The sequence below is a fragment of the Ambystoma mexicanum genome, chromosome 6p (genome assembly GCF_040938575.1).
Source record: "Ambystoma mexicanum isolate Mex_15411 chromosome 6p, UKY_AmexF1_1, whole genome shotgun sequence".
NCBI lineage: Eukaryota > Metazoa > Chordata > Amphibia > Caudata > Ambystomatidae > Ambystoma > Ambystoma mexicanum.
This window is the reverse complement of record NC_090935.1, coordinates 1,308,194,823-1,308,214,380: the sequence shown is the minus strand read 5'-3', so window position 1 is coordinate 1,308,214,380 and position 19,558 is coordinate 1,308,194,823. Positions and strand designations below refer to the sequence as shown.

Sequence of the window (19,558 nt, the reverse complement as noted above, 5' to 3'; positions counted from 1 at the left end):
CCAGGGGCATACTTTATCTGTCTGACCCTTTTCCCTCAAGAACAAAAACCTCTTCCTTTTTCTGCATCAAGTACTTTTCGGTTAGGTATTGTTCCCAAACCTGTGCCTGGATAGGACAGTCCGCCACTGTTCAGGGTTTTTGTTAGTAACTTCTCCCAATTTTGACCGAAAGTTGGACACGTCATCACCAATAAGAGTCCCGATCAGCTCCTGGTTTCTCTTGATATGGGTTTCTCGCCTTATCAGTTTATGGGACCTTTTGTATTCAGATATAATTTTTCTCTTAGCGTCCAGAAAGGAAGATCGTGTTGCTAATTCTCCATGACAATCTCGAATAGCCCATCTCTTAACAACCTTTGCATTCTGGATTCTAATGTCAGTTATTTGGGTGAATTGTATGCCATGTTAATTAACCATTAGCAAGGAATTGGGGGGGGGTCGCTGTTGCGCACGACGAAGATGGCCGCCTGAATCCTGAGCTCCTGCTCCAGTGCAAGATCCGTCCAGAAAACATCAGTTTTGGAGCCACCTAAACACCCACAAATATCTGTGTAGACGAGCCGAGGTCTGGTCCCCAACGTCTCCAAATCCTGGTGGAAATCGGTCTCTGGCGCCGAAGTTACGCCACTCTGAATTTGGCCCGACTGGTGTTGGGAGCGCGATCCCGCTCAGAGTTCCAGGCAGAGGCAACGCAGAGCCGTGGACTCTGGCGAGGAGGAGGCCGAGTGGGGGCGGGGCCACTGTCAACGGCACGCACCTGACTCGCGTCCACGCTGAGCAGCTGCGGACTGAGAGCTGTTCGGCCGTGAAGACGAGGAGACGTTGAGCCCCCCCTCAGGTACGATACCCGCTACTCTTCTGTGGCCCCGAGACGCCACTAGACACGGCGGTGACATCCAGCTACGCGGCTTCCCGTTGCAGCCGGAGACGCTCTCGTGGGGCGTGGAGGTATTGGCCCCAGGTGATCCGACACTCCCGGTGGACGGGAGGCCGGTCTCTGGGTTACGTGCGGGCCCATGCCCGCTAAGACATTGCATACATTTACGGAGGCCAAATCCCACGGCTTCATGAAGCAGCGGGAGGTGAGGGGCCCATGTACCAGTGAGGGAGGGGATTGACGGAAACGGCCTACTAGCGGGCAACATTGCTCCTGATATTACATTGCACGCCCTACATCCGTGAAGTCCTTGCCTCCCGGTTCCCATCCAGAACCATCTGTCGTGGGCGCACATACGCAGGAGATTGCACTACCTTTGGCGACTTCAGGCACGGTCGCCCTGGCGCATGAAGCCCTGTGCCGGTGGCCTGGCCAACCCCATGCACTGGTGGACACCCAGACATCTATATAAGCCCTCTTTGGCATAAACTGTGGCGCGCCCCGAGTTTTGACACCTAACTACGTGGGAGGAAATATCCACCGCTGGTGCCTAACATTGGGCCTTGGCTCCCTGGTGCTGGGGGCTCTGCCGGAAAATCTACAGACGTCTTGGGAGCAGGGGGGGTGAGGCGGAGGACCCCTGTTGCCCCGGCGGCAAACTGTCGTCCTGATCCAGGTGGCTTCGCCGAATATCCATAAACGGGCTGGGGCTCGGGCACCCGGCAGTAAGGGTAACTGAACCAGGTACTGGGGGGCCGACACCCTGGGCGAGCCACACAGGGCTGGGAAGGGAGGCAAGACGCCCAGTAACAAGAGGAAGGGTCCCTATGGATGCATTTACCGGCAGCCAGGCGCCGAACGCCATAACTGAGGTGCACGCCGACGCTAATGAAACCCCACCTGCAGACATTGAAGGACGGGAGGACAAGCTGACCATGCTTGTGGAAAATGGATTCCGAGCAGTGAACATGAAACTGGACGACATAGTGTCTACCATTGGCTCCCTGAAGGCTAGAGTTGAAAAAGAGAGCATACGCGTCACTGATGCAGAAAAGAGAATTAGCAGTAACGAAGATGTTATCTCACAACATGGTCGAGACATCGCTCAGTTTAAGGCAGCCATGACTAAAATGCAACATAAATTCGAGGATCTTGAATCTAGATCGAGACGCAATAACATCCGTGTGGTAAGCGTGGCAGAGTCATTTGGGAAAGGCCAAATGGAGATACAACTTGAACAACTGTTTAAAACACTATTTGGTCCCGAGTCATTCTCCGAACATTTCTTGGTTGAGAGAGCCCACCGTACTCTTGCCCCGGCCCCCAAACCAGGTGCTCCCCCTCGCACAATAATTGCACGGCTGCTTAACTATAGAGACAGGGACACAATCCTGCGGCTGGCCAGGGAGGCTGGAATGCTTCAACACGAGGAGTGCCGAATACATATATACCCAGACTTTTCTGCCGGGGTCCAGGCGATCATATGAACCAGTCAAGAGACTCCTTAGAGACAGCCAGATTCCAAATGCACCAATGTTCCCGGCAAAGATGAGGATCCAACATGTGGGCAGGGCGCATTTTTTCGAATCCCTGACTGAGGCCACACAGTATATAGAGACTTCCATACCCCTCCCCCCGAGGGGGGTAGGCCGGCACAGAACAATAGACCAAGACCCGAGGACTAGGGAGCTCCGGCGGCCGGATTGGTCTGTATCCTTATGTAGTATCCACTGCAGCCCTATTGATCCTACAAGCAGGGCGGCTCCATTCCATGTGACTATTGGAGATCGGAGCCAATCAGGCGGCCATGTGAGGCAACATGGCTACCCCGGGAATGTTCCACGTTTGTTTTTGGGTACATCGTCAAGTTGGGGGTGATGATGAGGGTGGAAGTGGGGGGGGGGGTAAGAGGGGTTGGAAATGGGCGTTCTTGGTGTGGAAATTTGGACCACCTGAAGGGGTTTCATTCGAATACAAGGTTGGCTTCGGCCGGAAGTTTGGTCAATGCCAAAACAAGCTCGACCACGGTCATTGAGTGGGTCAATATTCCGCAGTTGATGTGGGCGGGACAAAGTTGGGGCAGATGTTGTGGGTACCTGGTGTCAGATCGGGATGGTTTGAGGAGTTTCTGTTTAGAGAAGTTCGATTGTTAAAATCAGAGAGCGGTTACATGGCAGAATGGCCGTATCACTTGCGACAGGGGCGAGGCTACGGACAGATGATCTTTACAACATGCGGGTATGGCACAGGCTGATAGGGGCTTGGAAGTCAAGCTACTCTCTTGGAATATTCGCGGGCTTAACAACCCGGTGAAGGCGGCAGCATATGTTACACGTCACGATCCTCATTCTTTTCATTCAAGAGACGCTCGCACTGGGTAATGTCAATTCTGCATTCCTGCCAAGATGGGGCCCCCAGAGATACTACACAGAATACTCACAGTCTAGGGGAGCGTTAACCCTCATACACCCCAAGCTGTGCTTTAAATACCATTCCAGTAAAATAGACCCGCTTGGCAGATATGCACTAGTCTGGGGGGAGATGCCGGGATACCAATTAATACTTGTTAATACATATGGGCCAAATGTGGACGATCCACAGTTCTATTGTACGATACTTGATATGCTGACTACGTCAGGGGAGGCAATGATAATTTGGGGCAGCGATCTCAATACTATTTTGGACCAGTCCCTTGATCGGTCCTCTACTGCCCCCAGGGCAACCCCGCAGAGCCGCATTGGTTGTGCGGCAGTTGATGGAACAGATGGATGTGGTAGACGCTTGGCGCACACTGCACCCTACTGAGAGGAAATTCACCTTTTACTCTTCTGTCCATGATTCCCATTCACGTATCGATTACTGGTTCATTAGCTCACCCCTTGCCGGCATGGTCACCAGCTGTGAAATACACCCCCACACCCTCTGACCACTCACCAGTAACACTTGGCATTCAGCTGGGTGATGCCCCACCCCCCCAGTTAGACAGTGGAGAATGCCCCCCGCCATACTCAGGGACACGAATATTTGCGAAGCCCTCCATACTGAGATCACAGGACAAGGCAACACTATCGCAAATGCATGTCGGGTTGAAGGAATTCAACGCGTTAGCCAGCAGGGAAGTCTTATACATGGCTGCGCCTGCCAAGGCCCGTACATATGGGGAGAGTAATAAGGCTGGGAAATTCTTAGCCACCATGCTTAAAACAGATAGACATCGGAGTCCAATCCCTGGTATTCTGACACCCACTGGGGCTTTGGTTAATAAGGAGCAGGACATTAATTCCACCTTAGCTGAGTTTTATTCCTCCCTTTATTCCAATCATGACATCAAAAGTAAAGCAGACGCGTTCCGGTTTTGGATAGCCTAGACCTCCCTACACTGACCACTGAGACCCGTAACATACTGGATCAGCCCATCACTATTGAAGAAATTGTAGAGGCCATTAAATCTCTGTCAGGGAGCCGCGCCCCCGGCTCGGATGGACTTAGCGCGGAACTATATAAGGAATTTAGGACTGAACTAGCCCCACTACTGTTAAGTGCGGGAGGAGGCGATGGATCAAGGGAACCTTCCAGAATCGATAGATTACTGTCCTCCTGAAACCCCGTAGACCTGCATATGACATGGGTTCGTAGACCGCTCTCCTTAATTAATACCGATGCAAACATTTTCGCCAAGGTGTTAGCCACCAGGCTCCTGCCGTACATGTCGATCCTTGTTCACCCAGACCAGGCGGGCTTTATACCAACTAGATCCACAGCCCTCAACCTGAGGTGCTTGTTTAATGTTATGGCACACATAGATCCCGCAACAAAGGCTGCCGTGGTGGCCCTTGATGCCGAGAAAGCCTTCGATTCTGTGTCCTGGTCTCATGTCTTCCTGGTGCTTGAACGGTTTGGCTTTGGCCGATACTTCATCAAACGCGTACAGCCACTATATACTCTCCCGACTGCTAAGGTTCTGACCAACCCCACTCTGTCCCCCTCGTTTAGGCTCTACAGAGATACCAGGCAGGGCTGTCCCTTTTCACCTACACTTTTTGCACTTACTATCGAGCCGATGGCGGAATATATACGCCAGAACCACTCACATAGAGGGCTTAGGATGTCCAGCCCCCCCCCCCCCAGATCATTTCACTATATGCAGACGACACCTTGCTATATGTCCGCGACCCAGAAGAGAATGTACAGCACATAATGTCGGACATACATATTCAGGGTACAGAATCAATGTTCCCAAGTCCGAAATATTTCCCCTTACAGATTGTACGGGTAACATTGCTGCAATTCCTGGGCTTAGGCCCACCCCGACTCAAGTACGCTACTTGGGTATTATGGTAGCCAGGGACAACAATTGTTATACACACAGAACCATGGTGAACTGTTACTGAGTTTGAGGACCAAGTTCCAAACGTGGGCTAGCCTTCCCTTGTCCTTGTGTGGTAGAGTGGCTATTCTCAAAATGGTAGTCTTACCCAAACTCTTATATTATTTTAACAACATTCTGATATGGCCCGGCAAGTCCTTTTTCATGAAACTCAAGTCGCTCGCCTCTAATTTCATTTGGAATGGGAAGACGGCCAGATTGGGGTGGGATAAGATGGTGTAACCATTCTCACGGGTTGGCATTGCTGCGCCAGATTTTGAACTAGATTATCTGGCCGCACAGGCTCAATTTGTTAAACACTGGTTTGACCCTGAGGACACATCTCCCCACATCCCCATGGAGAAACATGCTGATCGCCCCAATGACATCAGATCACTTCTTCTTAACCCTGTCTATGGAGACACATGCCTGTTTGACCCGGTATATACAACCATACGCGCCTGTGCCAAGATATATAACAGATTAGGCCTTGAGACCCCCTATGACCCGGAGGTCCCCCTGTGGAACTTTATATCCCCAACATTTGATAAAGCCATTCAACAATCCTGGGATCCTAACAAGCTATTCACACTAAGGGACATGTACCCAAATGGCACATTCTGTGAACTCACAGACTTCATCGGGATGGTGGGAGGAGGCCCACAAACGCTTTCAATATCATCGTATGAAAACTGCTTTTGCGGCTAGATGGCCATCTTCCCCGTTGGAACCCCAGGTACATGAATGCATTAGGGCAATAGTATCCCCGAATAGTCACAATAAAGGGGTCTCGTTGGTATACTCATTAGTACAAACCCACTCCCTGTCACGTAATACGATGAGAGAAACCTGGGAGCGGGATACGGGCACTCAGATTGATGAAATACGGTGGGCAAGCTTCTGTCAACTCACCTGATCCGTCTCTATGAACGCGGGGCTACGGCTGATCAAGTTTAAAGTTCTGAATCAGCTCCACTATGCCCCCGCCAGACTAGCCAAATTTGTTGAGAGTTGCACAGGGGCCTGCCCCAAGTGCAATGCACCAAACGCTAGCCCCTACCACATGTACTGGTCATGCTTTGATTATGGAATTCTGGCGGGAGGTGGCAGAACTCCTCGAAGACATAACGTCGATTCCGGCGACTCTGTCCCCGTTGAAGTACTTGCTTGGTGACATTGGTAAGGTGAAAGAAACTACGAGGCGCTTATTTAATATTTCATGTGTTGTCGCCAAGCTCTGTATCCTTAAATCATGGAAGTCTACAACTGCACCATCCAAAGCCAATTTCTTAAAAGACTTATGTTTGGTAAACGAAGATGAAGAATTTTGTTTTAGATCGGTCCCGACACAGTGTCGGCCCAAAGACATTTGACCGCTGCTGCGTATTTGTGTTCCCAGATACCGGACGAGGATGCTACACCTCTCTTCACCATGATGCGGGAAGTTTGTTGTGTTTTTCTTGCTACTCTGTATATATGTGCCAATACTGTACATACCTCAATACCATGTCAAATTCTTTCTTTTGTGGACGGTCTGAATGCTAACCTGCTCTCTTAATAAAATAAATGTTTTAAAAAAAAAACACATTAGCAAGGAATATATTTAAAAAGGTTTGCAACTTAGTGTTGTAGTTGAAGACATTTAGAGTTTCTACTGCTCTCGTCATGGCTTCCAGTTCCCTTTCCCACATAGTAATAAAGGTTTTGCATGCTTTCGAGTTCCACTTTATAGTAAATCCACCCCTCTCTACTGTAGTGAAGGCTAAACAAAGTACAAGTAATGATAAATTGTGTTACATTCAAATTAAAGTATGTGGAAGAATGTGCATGTTTTTGGAGCTATAGCGTCTGGAAACTCAGCTTTGTGGGCTAAACTGTATACAAGCAGGAGTAGAAGTTAATTAGATGGAGCAACGAAATGCTATGTTATTTGGTGGTATACACCGCACTGATGCCATTTGCCATGGTCTCAGGCACTGGGCGATCTGAAAAAAAGGGGGCTTGATTTGGTTACTAGAGAGGAAGCGAAAATGAAAGTTAGCAGTGGTTTATGTTAGAAGGATTTTCCTTTGCCCTGTGTCCAGAACCCAGGTGTATCCATCTCACCTGGTTCACTTGGTTTCCTTTGGTATACCAGACTCTCGAAGTTCAAAATGCATATGCAGTGTGCGATTACCAATTCTTGGCCAGTAAGGAATGTTGTGGTGCATGTATGTATATATGTAGAGTACTAAAGGGGCGGGTGACTGTGTGCCTGGCTGGTAATTTCCAACATTAAAATGTTACCCTGTGTCAATTTTCACATGCCCCTTGTGGACTCCCTTCAGTGGTAGCAGAATATACATCAATTACTGCAATGGCTGGATCATATCCTTGCTTGAGCTTTAAGTCGGGTGATGGAGAGAGCCCCTGATGGTGCTCTGGTGGGACAAAGATTTTGATGGATCGGGAGAGTTGGGCAAACATGAGTTTGCTCAACGGAAGTGCTGGGGTATAGCCCTTTGCTGGTCAGAATTAGATCAATACCAAGGGCTACACATCTATGCAAATGCAGGGCTACAATTGTACTGCATTGTGAAAGGCCGAAATTGCCAATAGTCCACAGAACGCACATGCACAACCTTTATCACAGTACCAAACAGCGCACACTGCGTCAAAGATAAATCAAGTGCTTCACACCCACCAACGGTACCAGAGTACACCAAAGCTCACCACAACACTGTACATCGCATGTCGCTTTACTACACAAAAGGCCATAATGGATAGAATCCAATGGTGATAAACACATCAGCAAGCACAATTACATTATTGTTGAAATCTAGGCCCAGTCACATCACTTTTCTTGCAAAATGTCCTTGCAACAGGAACACGAATTTCATTTTCAAGATCCAAATTATTTGGTTTAAACAATCAAACGCCTTACTTTAGGTCTCGCCGTTGGGCGGCACTGAAAGTGCTGCCTATGAAGCAGTAAATATAGTCATGGGACTTGAGGGTAGATCTGAGAGGGGACACAGCATGTGAGTGTTGGGTTTACCCACCCGTAGCCATGGTGTCCATATGGCCATTCGCAGCCACCACATGCCCAAAGCACACAACCCTGCCTGAAAGGTCTGAAGGCCCAACTTGGTGCTTTTTAAGCAGCCTTCTGAAAGTTAATGGCTTTATTGCAGCAATGAACTAGTTCCTGATGTAGTAGGACAACCTTAACCTAGGGCGTCATCAGGGACTTGATTTGCAAGCAGTATGGTGTCCTTGCATCTGATTTTCTGTTAAAACAATTTGCAAAGCCAACAGTTTTGGCTCTCGTGTAGGCATTTGCAAAGCGCTTTCCTAATAGGCCCAGGTACAATAATATCATTACGTTAGAGCTCGGAAAATGTGGATCCCATTCTGACACAAAAGCGAAAACGTTGCCAATGCTTGTCCTACATAAAGACTAATGTACTTTTTAATAAAGGGACAGTATGAAAAAAGAAGGAAATGTTGTTATAAAACCGATAACTCACTGACAAAATGAGATTTGTGCAGTGAAATGCTCTGAATCCATTATTCAAGTAAACATACTTAAGTCATTATAAGGAAGGAAGGATTTTTGGATTACACATACATACATACATACATACACACACATTAACCCCAAAAGCAGGCGGTTGTGTACAATAATTGAATTCTTTGGTTCCAAGAAAAGACCACAAAATGGGGCTTTACAGTGTGGGACTAGGCATAGCCACAATCCCTTTTCTTCTCTGGAATGTATTTTATGCACCGTCAAAGCAAGGACCTAAAAGAAGCTGTGTATTAGGCATCACCACATAGGTGGGTGAAGGAACAAGTTACTTACCTGTAACTGTTCTCCAGCATGGGTCTGGCATGGATTCACATGCTCATGAATATTCCCCGTCGTCAGGCTGGGAATCCTCGGTAAAGAAAAAAGAAAAAAAAAGAATCAGTTTAACTGCCTTTCTACTAATAACCAATCACTGGTCTCTGGGTCGTACTGCCCCCAGCCAATGACTGCCCTCTACCTAAGACCCTCTTCTGGCAGCCATCTTAAGATTTGATAGCACGTAAAATGGCAGTAGGACTAAGAGAAGAGCAGCAGAGGGGTTGGAAGAAGGGTTTGTATGTGAATCCATGCCAGACCCATGCTGGAGAACAACAGTTACAGGTAAGTAGCTTCCTTCTCCAGCATGGGGTCTGGCATGGATTCACATGCACATGAATACAAGAATACATAGCAGTACACACATACACAACCACGGGAGGTGGCAAGGCTCAACATTAAGCATTACAACAACTCAACATTAAGCATCTCTTACCTCCTCACCAGGCTCACCTTCAAGCGAACAGGTTGCGCAGCACTGCTTGGCTGACTCTGGACTCCTCCCTGGAATCCCGGTCGATGCAGTAGAATTTCATGAAGGTGTGCATCGACCTCCACGTAGCTGCCCTGCAGATGTTCAACAGGGGCATACCAGACAGGAACGCCGTAGTAGCAGCGGTCGCTCTGGTCGAATGGGCTCTCAGACGGACGGGCAACGGTTGGTTTGGCAACCGGTGACAGTGCATGATGCAGCCAGAGAGCCATCTGGAAAAGGAAGCCCTGGAGAGGGCCTTCCCTTGGTTCACAGGGACAAAGTTCACAAACAGCTGTGCAGTGTTCCGGAAATTCTTTGTGCAGTCCACGTAGAACTTCAGCGCTCTAGCCACATCCAGCGAGTGCAAAGTCCTCTCGGCCGGTAACGAAGGCAACAGAAAGAAAACAGGCAACACCAAGGGCTCGTTGAGGTGGAAGTCCGACGGCACCTTGGGCATGAAGGAGGGGTGCGTCCTCAGGACTACCCTTGTCTGGTGGAATGTCAGGTACGGCAGTTTACAGGAGAGGGCCTGGATCTTTCCCACTCGCTGTGCAGAGGTGATGGCCACAAGAAACGCTGTCTTCCACGACAGGAATTTCAGAGGCGTCGAATGCAAAGGCTCGAATGGTGGATCCATGAGCCAGGTCAACACCACGTTGAGCTCCCACGCCGGGGCCACAGCCTTCACCGGCGGGAACGAGCGGAACAGTCCTTTCATTAACTCCTTCAACAGGCGGTGGGACCACAGCGATGGACCGCCCCAGAGTTCTGGTGTAGCGGGAGATAGCCGCCAGATGAATTTTGATGGAGGCATGGGCCAGCCCCGCCTTGGCCAGTGACCGCAAGCACGGCAGCACTTGAGGGGCCGTAATCCGTAGAGGGTTCATCTTCTGTGCACAGCACCAGACAAAGAACCTCTTCCACTTATGTCCATAGCACTTAAAGGTCGATGACGCCCTGGCCATGGCAAGTCCTCCTTGCAGTCCGCCGGGATATCGTAGCCTCCAAACTCTAGTGCTGCAGGAGCCAGGCATGCAGGTTCAGCGATCCTGGGTCGTGATGCAGGATCGTGCTTCCTTCCCTGGCGAGAAGATCCGCGTCTGTCGGAAGCTTGAGGACACGCCGGTGCGACGAGGATCATCCTGCACTCGGACCATCTGAGTTGACTGATGAGTCGCAGTAGCAGCATCAACGGTGGGAATGCATAGAGAAACAGGCCGTCCCAGGGGAAGGAGAATGAATTCCCCCCTGCACCTCGGCTGGGGAAGCCTGCTGGCGAACCTCCAGCACTTGGTGTTCGTTGCCGTCGCAAATAGATCGATCTGGGGACTGCCCCATCGTCAGAATAGAAGATCTACGATCCTGCCGAAGCTCCCACTCGTGGCAAGAGTGCAGCTCCCTGCTGAGTGAGTCGGCGACAGTGTTCTTCACTTTTGCCAGATGAAAGGGCACCAGGAACATCCCCTGGGCTATGGTCCAGTGCCACAGATCCTGCGCTTCCTTGGATAGAGCTTGGGATCTGGTGCCCCCCCCTGCTTCTGGATGTAGAACATCGTGGTGGTGTTGTCAGTGAAGACCCGTACCACCTTGCCCTTAAGGGATGGAAGGACCTTAAGGCCCAGAACACAGCCCATAGCTCCAGGATGTTGATGTGTAGAGACCTCTCCTCCGGGAGCCAAAGGTCTCTTGCGAAGATCTCCGGTGTGCGCGCCCCATCCCTCCAGGGAGCCATCCGTCGTCACCGCTTCCTGATGTGCCGGGGTCGGGAAGTCTTGCTGCCACGAGATGCGGGCGGGTGCCCCACCACCGGATCGATTGACGGAAAGTCTTGTTGAGGGAGATCTGGTCTTCGAAGCTTCCCGCCACTTGTATCCAACGGGCGTCGAGGAATTCCTGCAGTGGCCGCATCCACAACCTGCACAGACGCACAAGGTATATGCATGACATCATGCCGAGCAGGGACTTGATGGACCTCACCCTGGATACTTCCATGGCCAAAAGCCGTTGTACCTTGCCCAGGATGGCCTTTATCCTCTCCTCTGACAGTGAAGCTAGTAGCGCCACCATGTTGAGCCTGGCACCTAGGAATAGGGCGTCTTGCGATGGCACCAAGCAGGACTTCAAAGTTGATAGAGAACCCCAGTTCCGTGAGCAGGAGGACGGTCCTCGCTGTGTGGTCGACGGAGAGTCCCAGTGACTTCGCTCGGATTAGCCAATCATCCAGATAGGGGTAGACGTGGATCCCCCCCTGCAGGCGCAGCCGCGCCACCACCGGCGCCAGGCACTTGGTGAAGACGCTTGGTGTGAAACCTGATAGTATGGAGAAGCCTGGTTTGTTATCATTACAGAATCATTACCCATTTAGGGATTCAGTTATCCATCATTGCATCCTGTTTAGTTACCCATGATTAGTACTGATTAGTAGTGACATGAAGTAGTGACATCATTAGACTATCCACATGTTATATTTGTAGGCACATGCAGAGTATTTGTTATGTATTATGTATGCAATGTAGAGAGACCTGCATGAGTGTGCACTTAGAATATGCATGAAGTTTGCATTATAGATAGCGCTTGGGTTTGCGAGAGAAAGAGTAACGCTAGAAAGCATGTAGCTGGCTCCTAAGCCATCTTGAACGAAGCCATTCAGAAGCTGTCGTTCCACAGAAAAGTTGAGAGTTACAGTGTACAAGTATGCGTAAACAGTTTGCTCGGCAGACAGAGATAACATGACCTTTGTCCGAGTGGAGAAGGCAAGGGAGGCCTCATCAGCCTGGTCGGGGCTTCGCAGACAGAGAAGGTGGTGGTAGGCAGCGCCATGGAGAGGGAGAGCTTTGCAGGCAGAGACATGCAAGTGGAGAGAGGGATTTGAAGGGAGAAATATGAGGAGGTGGTGTTTTGTACCGCAGGCAGACAGAAGAAATGGTATAGATATGTAGAAAATGTCACATTGACCAGAATACACAGCGATTTAAAAGTACCTTGAACTGGTAGTGCCTCCCCTGGACCACGAAGCGATGTCCTTTGTGTATGGGGATGTGGAAATATGCATCCTCCAGGTCCAGCGACGACAGGAGTCCCCTTCTTCAGCTGCCCCAGCACGTGCTGAAGGGTGACCTTCCGGAACTTTGGGGATTTTATGTACCTGTTCAGGCGGTGGAGGTCCATGATCGGACGAGGCAGTACCATGAGTATACCCTGCAGCCTCTTCGGGACGAGTTCTATCGTGCCCTTTGCCAGCATCGCTCTCGTACCTCCAGAAGTAGTTGTGCTCTGGTGGGGGCCCGATGCCATGGCCGGTTCAGTCCTGCTTCGCCGATGCCTTGCCCCCTTGGCGGCGATGTCCACCGGCCTTGTTGCGGCCTCTGTAGGCTTCCTGCGAAGAAGAACGGGCCGCCTGGCGGTATGACGAAGAGCTGCTGCCGAATCCTTTGCAGGCACCTTGGGATTTGCCTCCGGAGGTCCGAAAGGACGGCCGTCGATGTAGCGCGCCAAGGGCACGGGCCACCTCGTTGTCTGCAGTGACTCGTCCACTGCCTTGCCGAACAGATTGTTCCTGTCGAAGGGCATGCCCAGTACCCTGGTCTGTACGTCCTGACGGAGATCGGTGGCCCTGAGCCAAGCGTGCCCGCGAAGGCAAACGCTGTTGCCCATCTGGCGAAACCCGGTATCGGTGATGTCCGTGGCTACCGTGATGGCGTGACCCGAAACCACCTCGCCCTCCTGCAGGAATTTGAGGGCTTCCGCTCTCTTGTTGTCCGGGAGGAAGTCCAGAAGGGGGGTGATTTTAAACCCTACCGTAACGGGCCATGATATCGAGAGCGTTGGCCGCCTTAAGGGTCGTCGCTGCCGACGAGATGACCCGACGTCCCATGGCATCCAGCTTCTTCCCCTCACTGTCCGGCGGGGAAGTGAAGTAGATGCCATCGCCCCTGCCGATTTCTTCTTGGCCGCCGCGGAGACCAGAGAGTCCGGGGATGGCTGCTCCTTGACACATATAGGAGCGGAATCTGGGACCTGGTACTACTTCTCGTACCCGTCTCTCTTCGGAGGGGCCGTGGACGGGTTATTCAGCAGGGACAGTCCCTCGTCCCAGATGTCGTCCAACAGCGGGACTGACAGTACGCTAATAAAGGAATCCCTCCTCCTCCTGCTCTTCGGGGCATAGCTGGAAAAGCTCTGAGGCCCTGGCAATCATGGTGTGAAATGAGCCAATTTCATCAGGAGAAGAAGCCCGGGGAGGGGGCGATGGGAGAGGTGTTCCGTTGTCTCCGCCGCTGTCCGTCCCCGTCTCAGTCTCATCCCTCAGAGGAGGGGATGAAAGTGAAGGATGTAAAGGTGTGGGTGGATGGACTCACCTCCGATTTGCTGGAGGGCTCCCGACGGTCCAGGCAGCGATGGATCATCCACTGGCGGTAAGTGCAACCTTGTCCTTATCTCTGTGAACAGGGTCTGCCGTGCCAGCAAGATGTCATCCGACCTGTCCGGCGGTGTTGGTATCGGTTGCGACGGGAGCTTCGGCAGAGGCTCCTCCGGTTCCTCCTCAACATGCCGTTCTTCGTCGGCTCCACCCTCGCTCTCCACGTCCGCCTTGTAGGGATCCTTCCCGCAGGCCCTGACCTCAAACCTCTTGTCCAGGACTGCCTTGATGACCAACAGCTCATCCTCGGAGGAGGTATCCGAGTCCGCTAGGACTGCCGCTCCTTTCCCCCCCACCCCCTTCTCAGCCTGGGGCTTCACGGGGGTCTTCGATTGTTTGGAGAAACGATTCCCTCCGGGAGAGCAGGGAAACTCTAGGCCTGGGTGCCCTCTCCACTGGTTTCGCCTCCGCAGGCTTCTCCAGGCACGCCACGACTCCCTCAATCGAGGCCTTAGCCGGGTGAATCTGGGCCTTAGGCGCGTCGGAGGCCTTCACCATGGGGGGGGGGGGGGGGGGTTGGGGGGAGGGGTCACCGCCTCGCTCCCCCTTGGCTTTCTCTGTCGGGACCGACCGGGGCTTCTCCCGAAGCTTAACCGGGTTCTCAGACTTCCTTTTCACCGAGCCGATGCGTTCGCTCGTGGTTGATGGCGTCGGTGACATTGTGCCCGGCATGGCAGCCGAGGAGCCTGAACCAACAGCGCTCCCGGCGCCCGCGGACTCTCAGTGCTTTGCCTTCTGTTGGACCCCCAACGCCAGAGCACCCTCAAAGGTCTTAAAAGACCGCTCAGACTTCTTCTCACCTGCTGCTGGGCTCTTCGCCTCCAGCCAGTTAGCGAGTCGTGTACGTAAGTCCTTCATGGTCCGGACGGACATGTTCTTGCAGAGCGCACAGTCCTCCCCCCGTGTAACTTGGAGTACAGGCAGTAGAGACCCTGGGAGAGTTCATCTTCCTTGAAGACGTTCTGCAGTCCACATCCTGGGCAGAGCCTAAACAGATTGGAGCCAACGGGCGTCGTGTCTCCTTTGTCCTGGGCCATGTCCATGCGGGGTAGGCCTCAAAGATCTTCTGGAATCCTCAAAGAAGTGAAATCCGACGAAAAATCCCCCTTGAGGGGGCGTAAAATTTTAAACAGGTCCCCGTTAATCAGAAAACGAATCGGTGGAGATTGAGGCTCTCGTTGACTGAAAAATTAGAGTAAAACTCTTTGAAAAAACGCAACACGCAGTAAAAGCAAGAGCTATAGCACGAGGACTCCCAACACTTGAACGTGCGGTAAAAATCTGAAGATGGCTGCCAGAGGAGGGGCTTAGGTAGAAGGCAGTCATTGGCTGGGGCATTATGACCCAGAGACCAGCGATTGGTTATTGGTTATCAGAAGAAAGACAGTTCAGAAACGAAACAAAGCGATTTTTTCTTTATCGAGGATTCCCAGCCTGACGACGGGGAATATTCATGAGCATGTGAATCCATGCCAGACCCCATGCTGGAGAAGCTAGTACATTGCAAACCCAACGTCCAAGAGAAACGCAAACTATTCCTTTATGTCCGTTATATAAGGCCCAGTAGACTACAAATGTTTTTCTAAATGTTTGCTCAAGCTCTTTCATGTACATTGCCAAACACACAGTTAACGTCAATATGTTTCTAACTGCTGGTGGCAAGGAGAAGGTAAAACCAGCCTGCTCCCACCAATGTTGAACTGTAATTGCTAAGCAGGGTCAAAATGAGATCTCCTCCATGCAAGGCACACCTCTCAAACTTTTTCTGCATGGCGGGCGAAAACGCATTGAAATAAATGGACGGGTGAAATAACTAATTCCAAGGTGGGTGAAACCCACTTAAAGCGTGCGAGTTGCGAGGTATGACAATGTTATAACTTCAGCAGGGGTACTCATTTCAAATTGAAGTCAAAGGCCAGTCATTTAAAAAATAAATAAAACACCTCTGTTCTACACACACACCAACATTTTACACGCCAACAGTGGCAATTATCACTAGCCAATTGCTGGTGGCATGTGCACATTTTGAGCCTGTACACTATGCACTGTCATTTGCTATGCAATGGGAGTGTACCATATACTGGAATCTTAGACGCGTGCAGCAAATCCTGAACGCCCATTAAATGGCAGTGATCGCTTCCAAACCGCATGTAGCATAACCCTTCACTACAGAAAAGGTCAGCTGACATGGTTACAACATTTCCGTGGATCAATGAAGTATTGAATTGAATTACATAAGGTCAGCCCCCATCAACTAAAAATCGAAACAGCATTACCTGAACTTGCAAAATAGTGTACAGTTTAGTAATCCTCAGAAATAGTCGTACCTGAAAGTTTCCTTGCAGCGCGCTGGATCCAATCTCGAGAATAAAAAGTGTGCAACCATGTAAAAGGCATCCCTGTTCGGCTTGTCAAACATATGCCTATCATAGCAAAGAGAGAAAAGATAGTTAACTAAAGTTCAGGTGTCAAAGACAAAAAATATAAGTTTGAGTTGCAAAAACGTATGGTGACAGCTCCCATAAGAATTGGAGCAGAATCAAACACAAATTAATCTGCATACATAATGATGTAGACAATACTAAGTTGAAACAACAGCTACATTTCCACAGCGCTGTCCCCTACGTCCAAAACAGAAAACTGTCACCTAACCGCTTTTTATTCAGCTAGCAAATATACATCCAATGTATCTAATAATTCAAAGAAAGCAGCAACATATCAGTGGGGAGTTACATAAAACATTCCAATTAAGTCAGTCATCAGATACAAAGTATAAGTCAAACACCCACCCTTTCTACATTCGATTAGTACACTTATGGGCCCCTAGTGTGAAGTACACCATTTACTTCTACCTGAGAAGCATCAAAAACACGATCTCATTTTATGTTGAAGAAAATTAGCTATTTCACGCAGTCTTGGAGGCTCTACCACCTAGGGATTGCACAGTGCCCAGACCACCACAAAGGCCCAAGTAGATAACGAATTAGAGAAAAGGAGCAATTATCTACTGTTCGAACAGAAAGGTTTTGCCTTTTTTTCTAAAAAAGCAAGAGATCAGGAATGTCTAATGCATATATTAAAGCTGTTGCATAGTCTTTCACCCAGAACTGTGCAGGGTTTGGGTATGTGTTTTTAAGCATACGTTGATAGATCGTACAAATATTTCCGATGCACTTTAAAAAAAAAAAAATTTAAAAAAAAACTACGGTAAACACATGCGAAATCAGGCAGCAGGGCATGGCCATCTTGTGATAATCTTATCTGTTGCTACATCGCCCAAGGTGGACTGCCCTGGAGGCACTAAATCATATCCCCCGCCCCTCAGGCTGAGATCACTAGACACGTACCACCCATTTCACAACGCCAATGCACGTCTTGTGTCAACTTTCTCTGTGCTTCAGCTAATGACGTGTCTGCAGGGAAATGGCAGTACGCCTTTTTTCTCAATAAGTATAAACAGACCGCTTCTCAAGAGACATCAGATTTGCATTTCCAATCGTTTCACTGTCTTTTTTTGAGTATTCTGAGCCTCGTTTCTGTGCTCTGTTCAGCTACCTTCATCGCTCGTAGCCCGTGCAAACAGATACTAGTACCATTACCATCAAAAAATATTTTTGCCCCATAATGGCAACAATACAGCCCTACCAGTATGAGCTGGAGTATTCCGAGGTGGAATTACTCGAAAAAGAAAGATGCGCAAACGATGGGGCTTCAGAAGACAGTTGGGAGGACAATTCGACAGATCAAGAGCCCGAGCCAAATCGCGTGGACTGCGTTTCCACCTGGTGTACCTGCAAACGGTGCGCGGTAATGCCAACCCAGGAGGAGAACTGCTGCTGCCGAGAAAACTCCGGATGATTGTCCTACATATCAGAAGGCGAGACACGGCCGCAATGCGTTACCGAGCTGCCAGACTTCAGGACAGCCTGCCTCACACGGTTTGTGTTGAGGATTATGATGGTGCTTATGCACGAACTCCGAGCAACAGTTCGCCCTCGCAATCCAACTAACGAGTAACTGGACTCTAGTTGTGATGTCACTTAGGAGACAACCATGAAATGGTACTGACCTATATTGTCATAACTTTGATCTATCAATGCTAAACAAATATAGTCTTGCAATTCTATACATCACTCGCAATTTGGGGAAATCATAGTGGTCTCCTTATGTTTATTTCATGTACAGCCATGAAGCAATATTTCTTTGTGTCCCAAATGTAATGGAATGCACAGTTCAATATTGTACAGTGTCTAAGTAACATTTGCACTGGCAACAATGCCATTAGATACAAGATTTGTCATTGTCAACTAAGGTTAAATATACTTATCTTGTTCATTTAAAAAAACAGTTTGTATCCTCTTTCACAGATGGAACAGGCTGGTGGCCTATCGCTCGTTTGCATGATTGCTTCAGGGGAGGCTTAGACACCGCATTCAACGAATAATACCCGCATGTGTCGTTGGTGCCATTAGAGAAACTTTCCCAAAGTGACAGCGGTCAGTACAGGGGGATTTTATCATACTGTGCTGCAACCAGAAGTTAACGTGTAGTACATTTGTGCCATCAAAATCAGCAACAAAATAAAACAACGGAACTTTGATCAATGGCCGTTTCAGTTTTTCAGTGAATCAAGTACGTCTCCATTCAGCAGTGTTCCGGCCCTTTCCTGCACGCCTCAGGCCCCTCCATCCACCCCTCCAGAATCAATGACTGTTAGCGCCTGTGGCTGCCAGGGGTGGACACAGCCAAGGTGCCAAACGCCATATACACTTCAAAAGGTATCTTCCGCACAGGGTTCATTGTTCACATGCCCACCCGAGGTATGCGTTTCCACGCAGGCTCCCCTTGAAGCACGCCGCATCCCTGCAATCCACATAAGAACACGCCATATACACGTCAGTCATTCACATACACACCCACTTTTTCGAATTCTTTATAAACCACTTGATATTTATCATGAGAACATCTGAGCACTGCAAGTCAACTCGTGAACGTGCTACCTGAGAACTTCTGTGACCACTGCGAGTCAGCTCATCATTGTGCTACCTGTGAACATCTCCCTGTTCTCCTGCCACAAACTACCCTGCTTGCTGAATCCAACTGTTTGTTTGTCAAGGTAAGGGTAGGTCACCTAATCAGATCTCCTTGATCTTTAAATGTCCATCTATTTCGAACGAACGTACCCAGTAGTGTATTTAGTAGTCTCTTTGCCATGGACGCAAGTTTAATTTGTTATGTTATCGATATATAGCAATTGTCATCAGTGTCAATTGGGATCGAAGTGCATCCTTCGCGGACCGTCTCTATAAGCAGGTTTCCTTTTGATGCACAATAGTACTTTCAAAGGACGAGTAACATGTTACGATTTGAGTCACATCAATGAATTGTGTATGAAAGTTTGACTATAATACAGCCGCCTACGCTATACAGGTTTTGTTTCGGTGACCAAATCATAGATTGCATAGAAATATGTATGATATAATTCCATCCATCTAATTTTCTAATAATGTTGAATTGCCAGCAATGCCTGCATG

General features: G+C 49.6%; 1 protein-coding gene across 1 annotated transcript in view; it reads right to left on the bottom strand.

Moving 5' to 3' along the window:
- The window catches only part of HAUS6 (HAUS augmin like complex subunit 6), a 1,011,950-nt gene that overhangs the window by 975,118 nt on the left and 17,274 nt on the right, over positions 1–19,558 (bottom strand). The window contains exon 2 of the mRNA XM_069625969.1: positions 16,352–16,447. Coding sequence (XP_069482070.1) covers positions 16,352–16,447 — 96 coding nt within the window. The remainder of the gene's footprint in view (positions 1–16,351; positions 16,448–19,558) is intronic.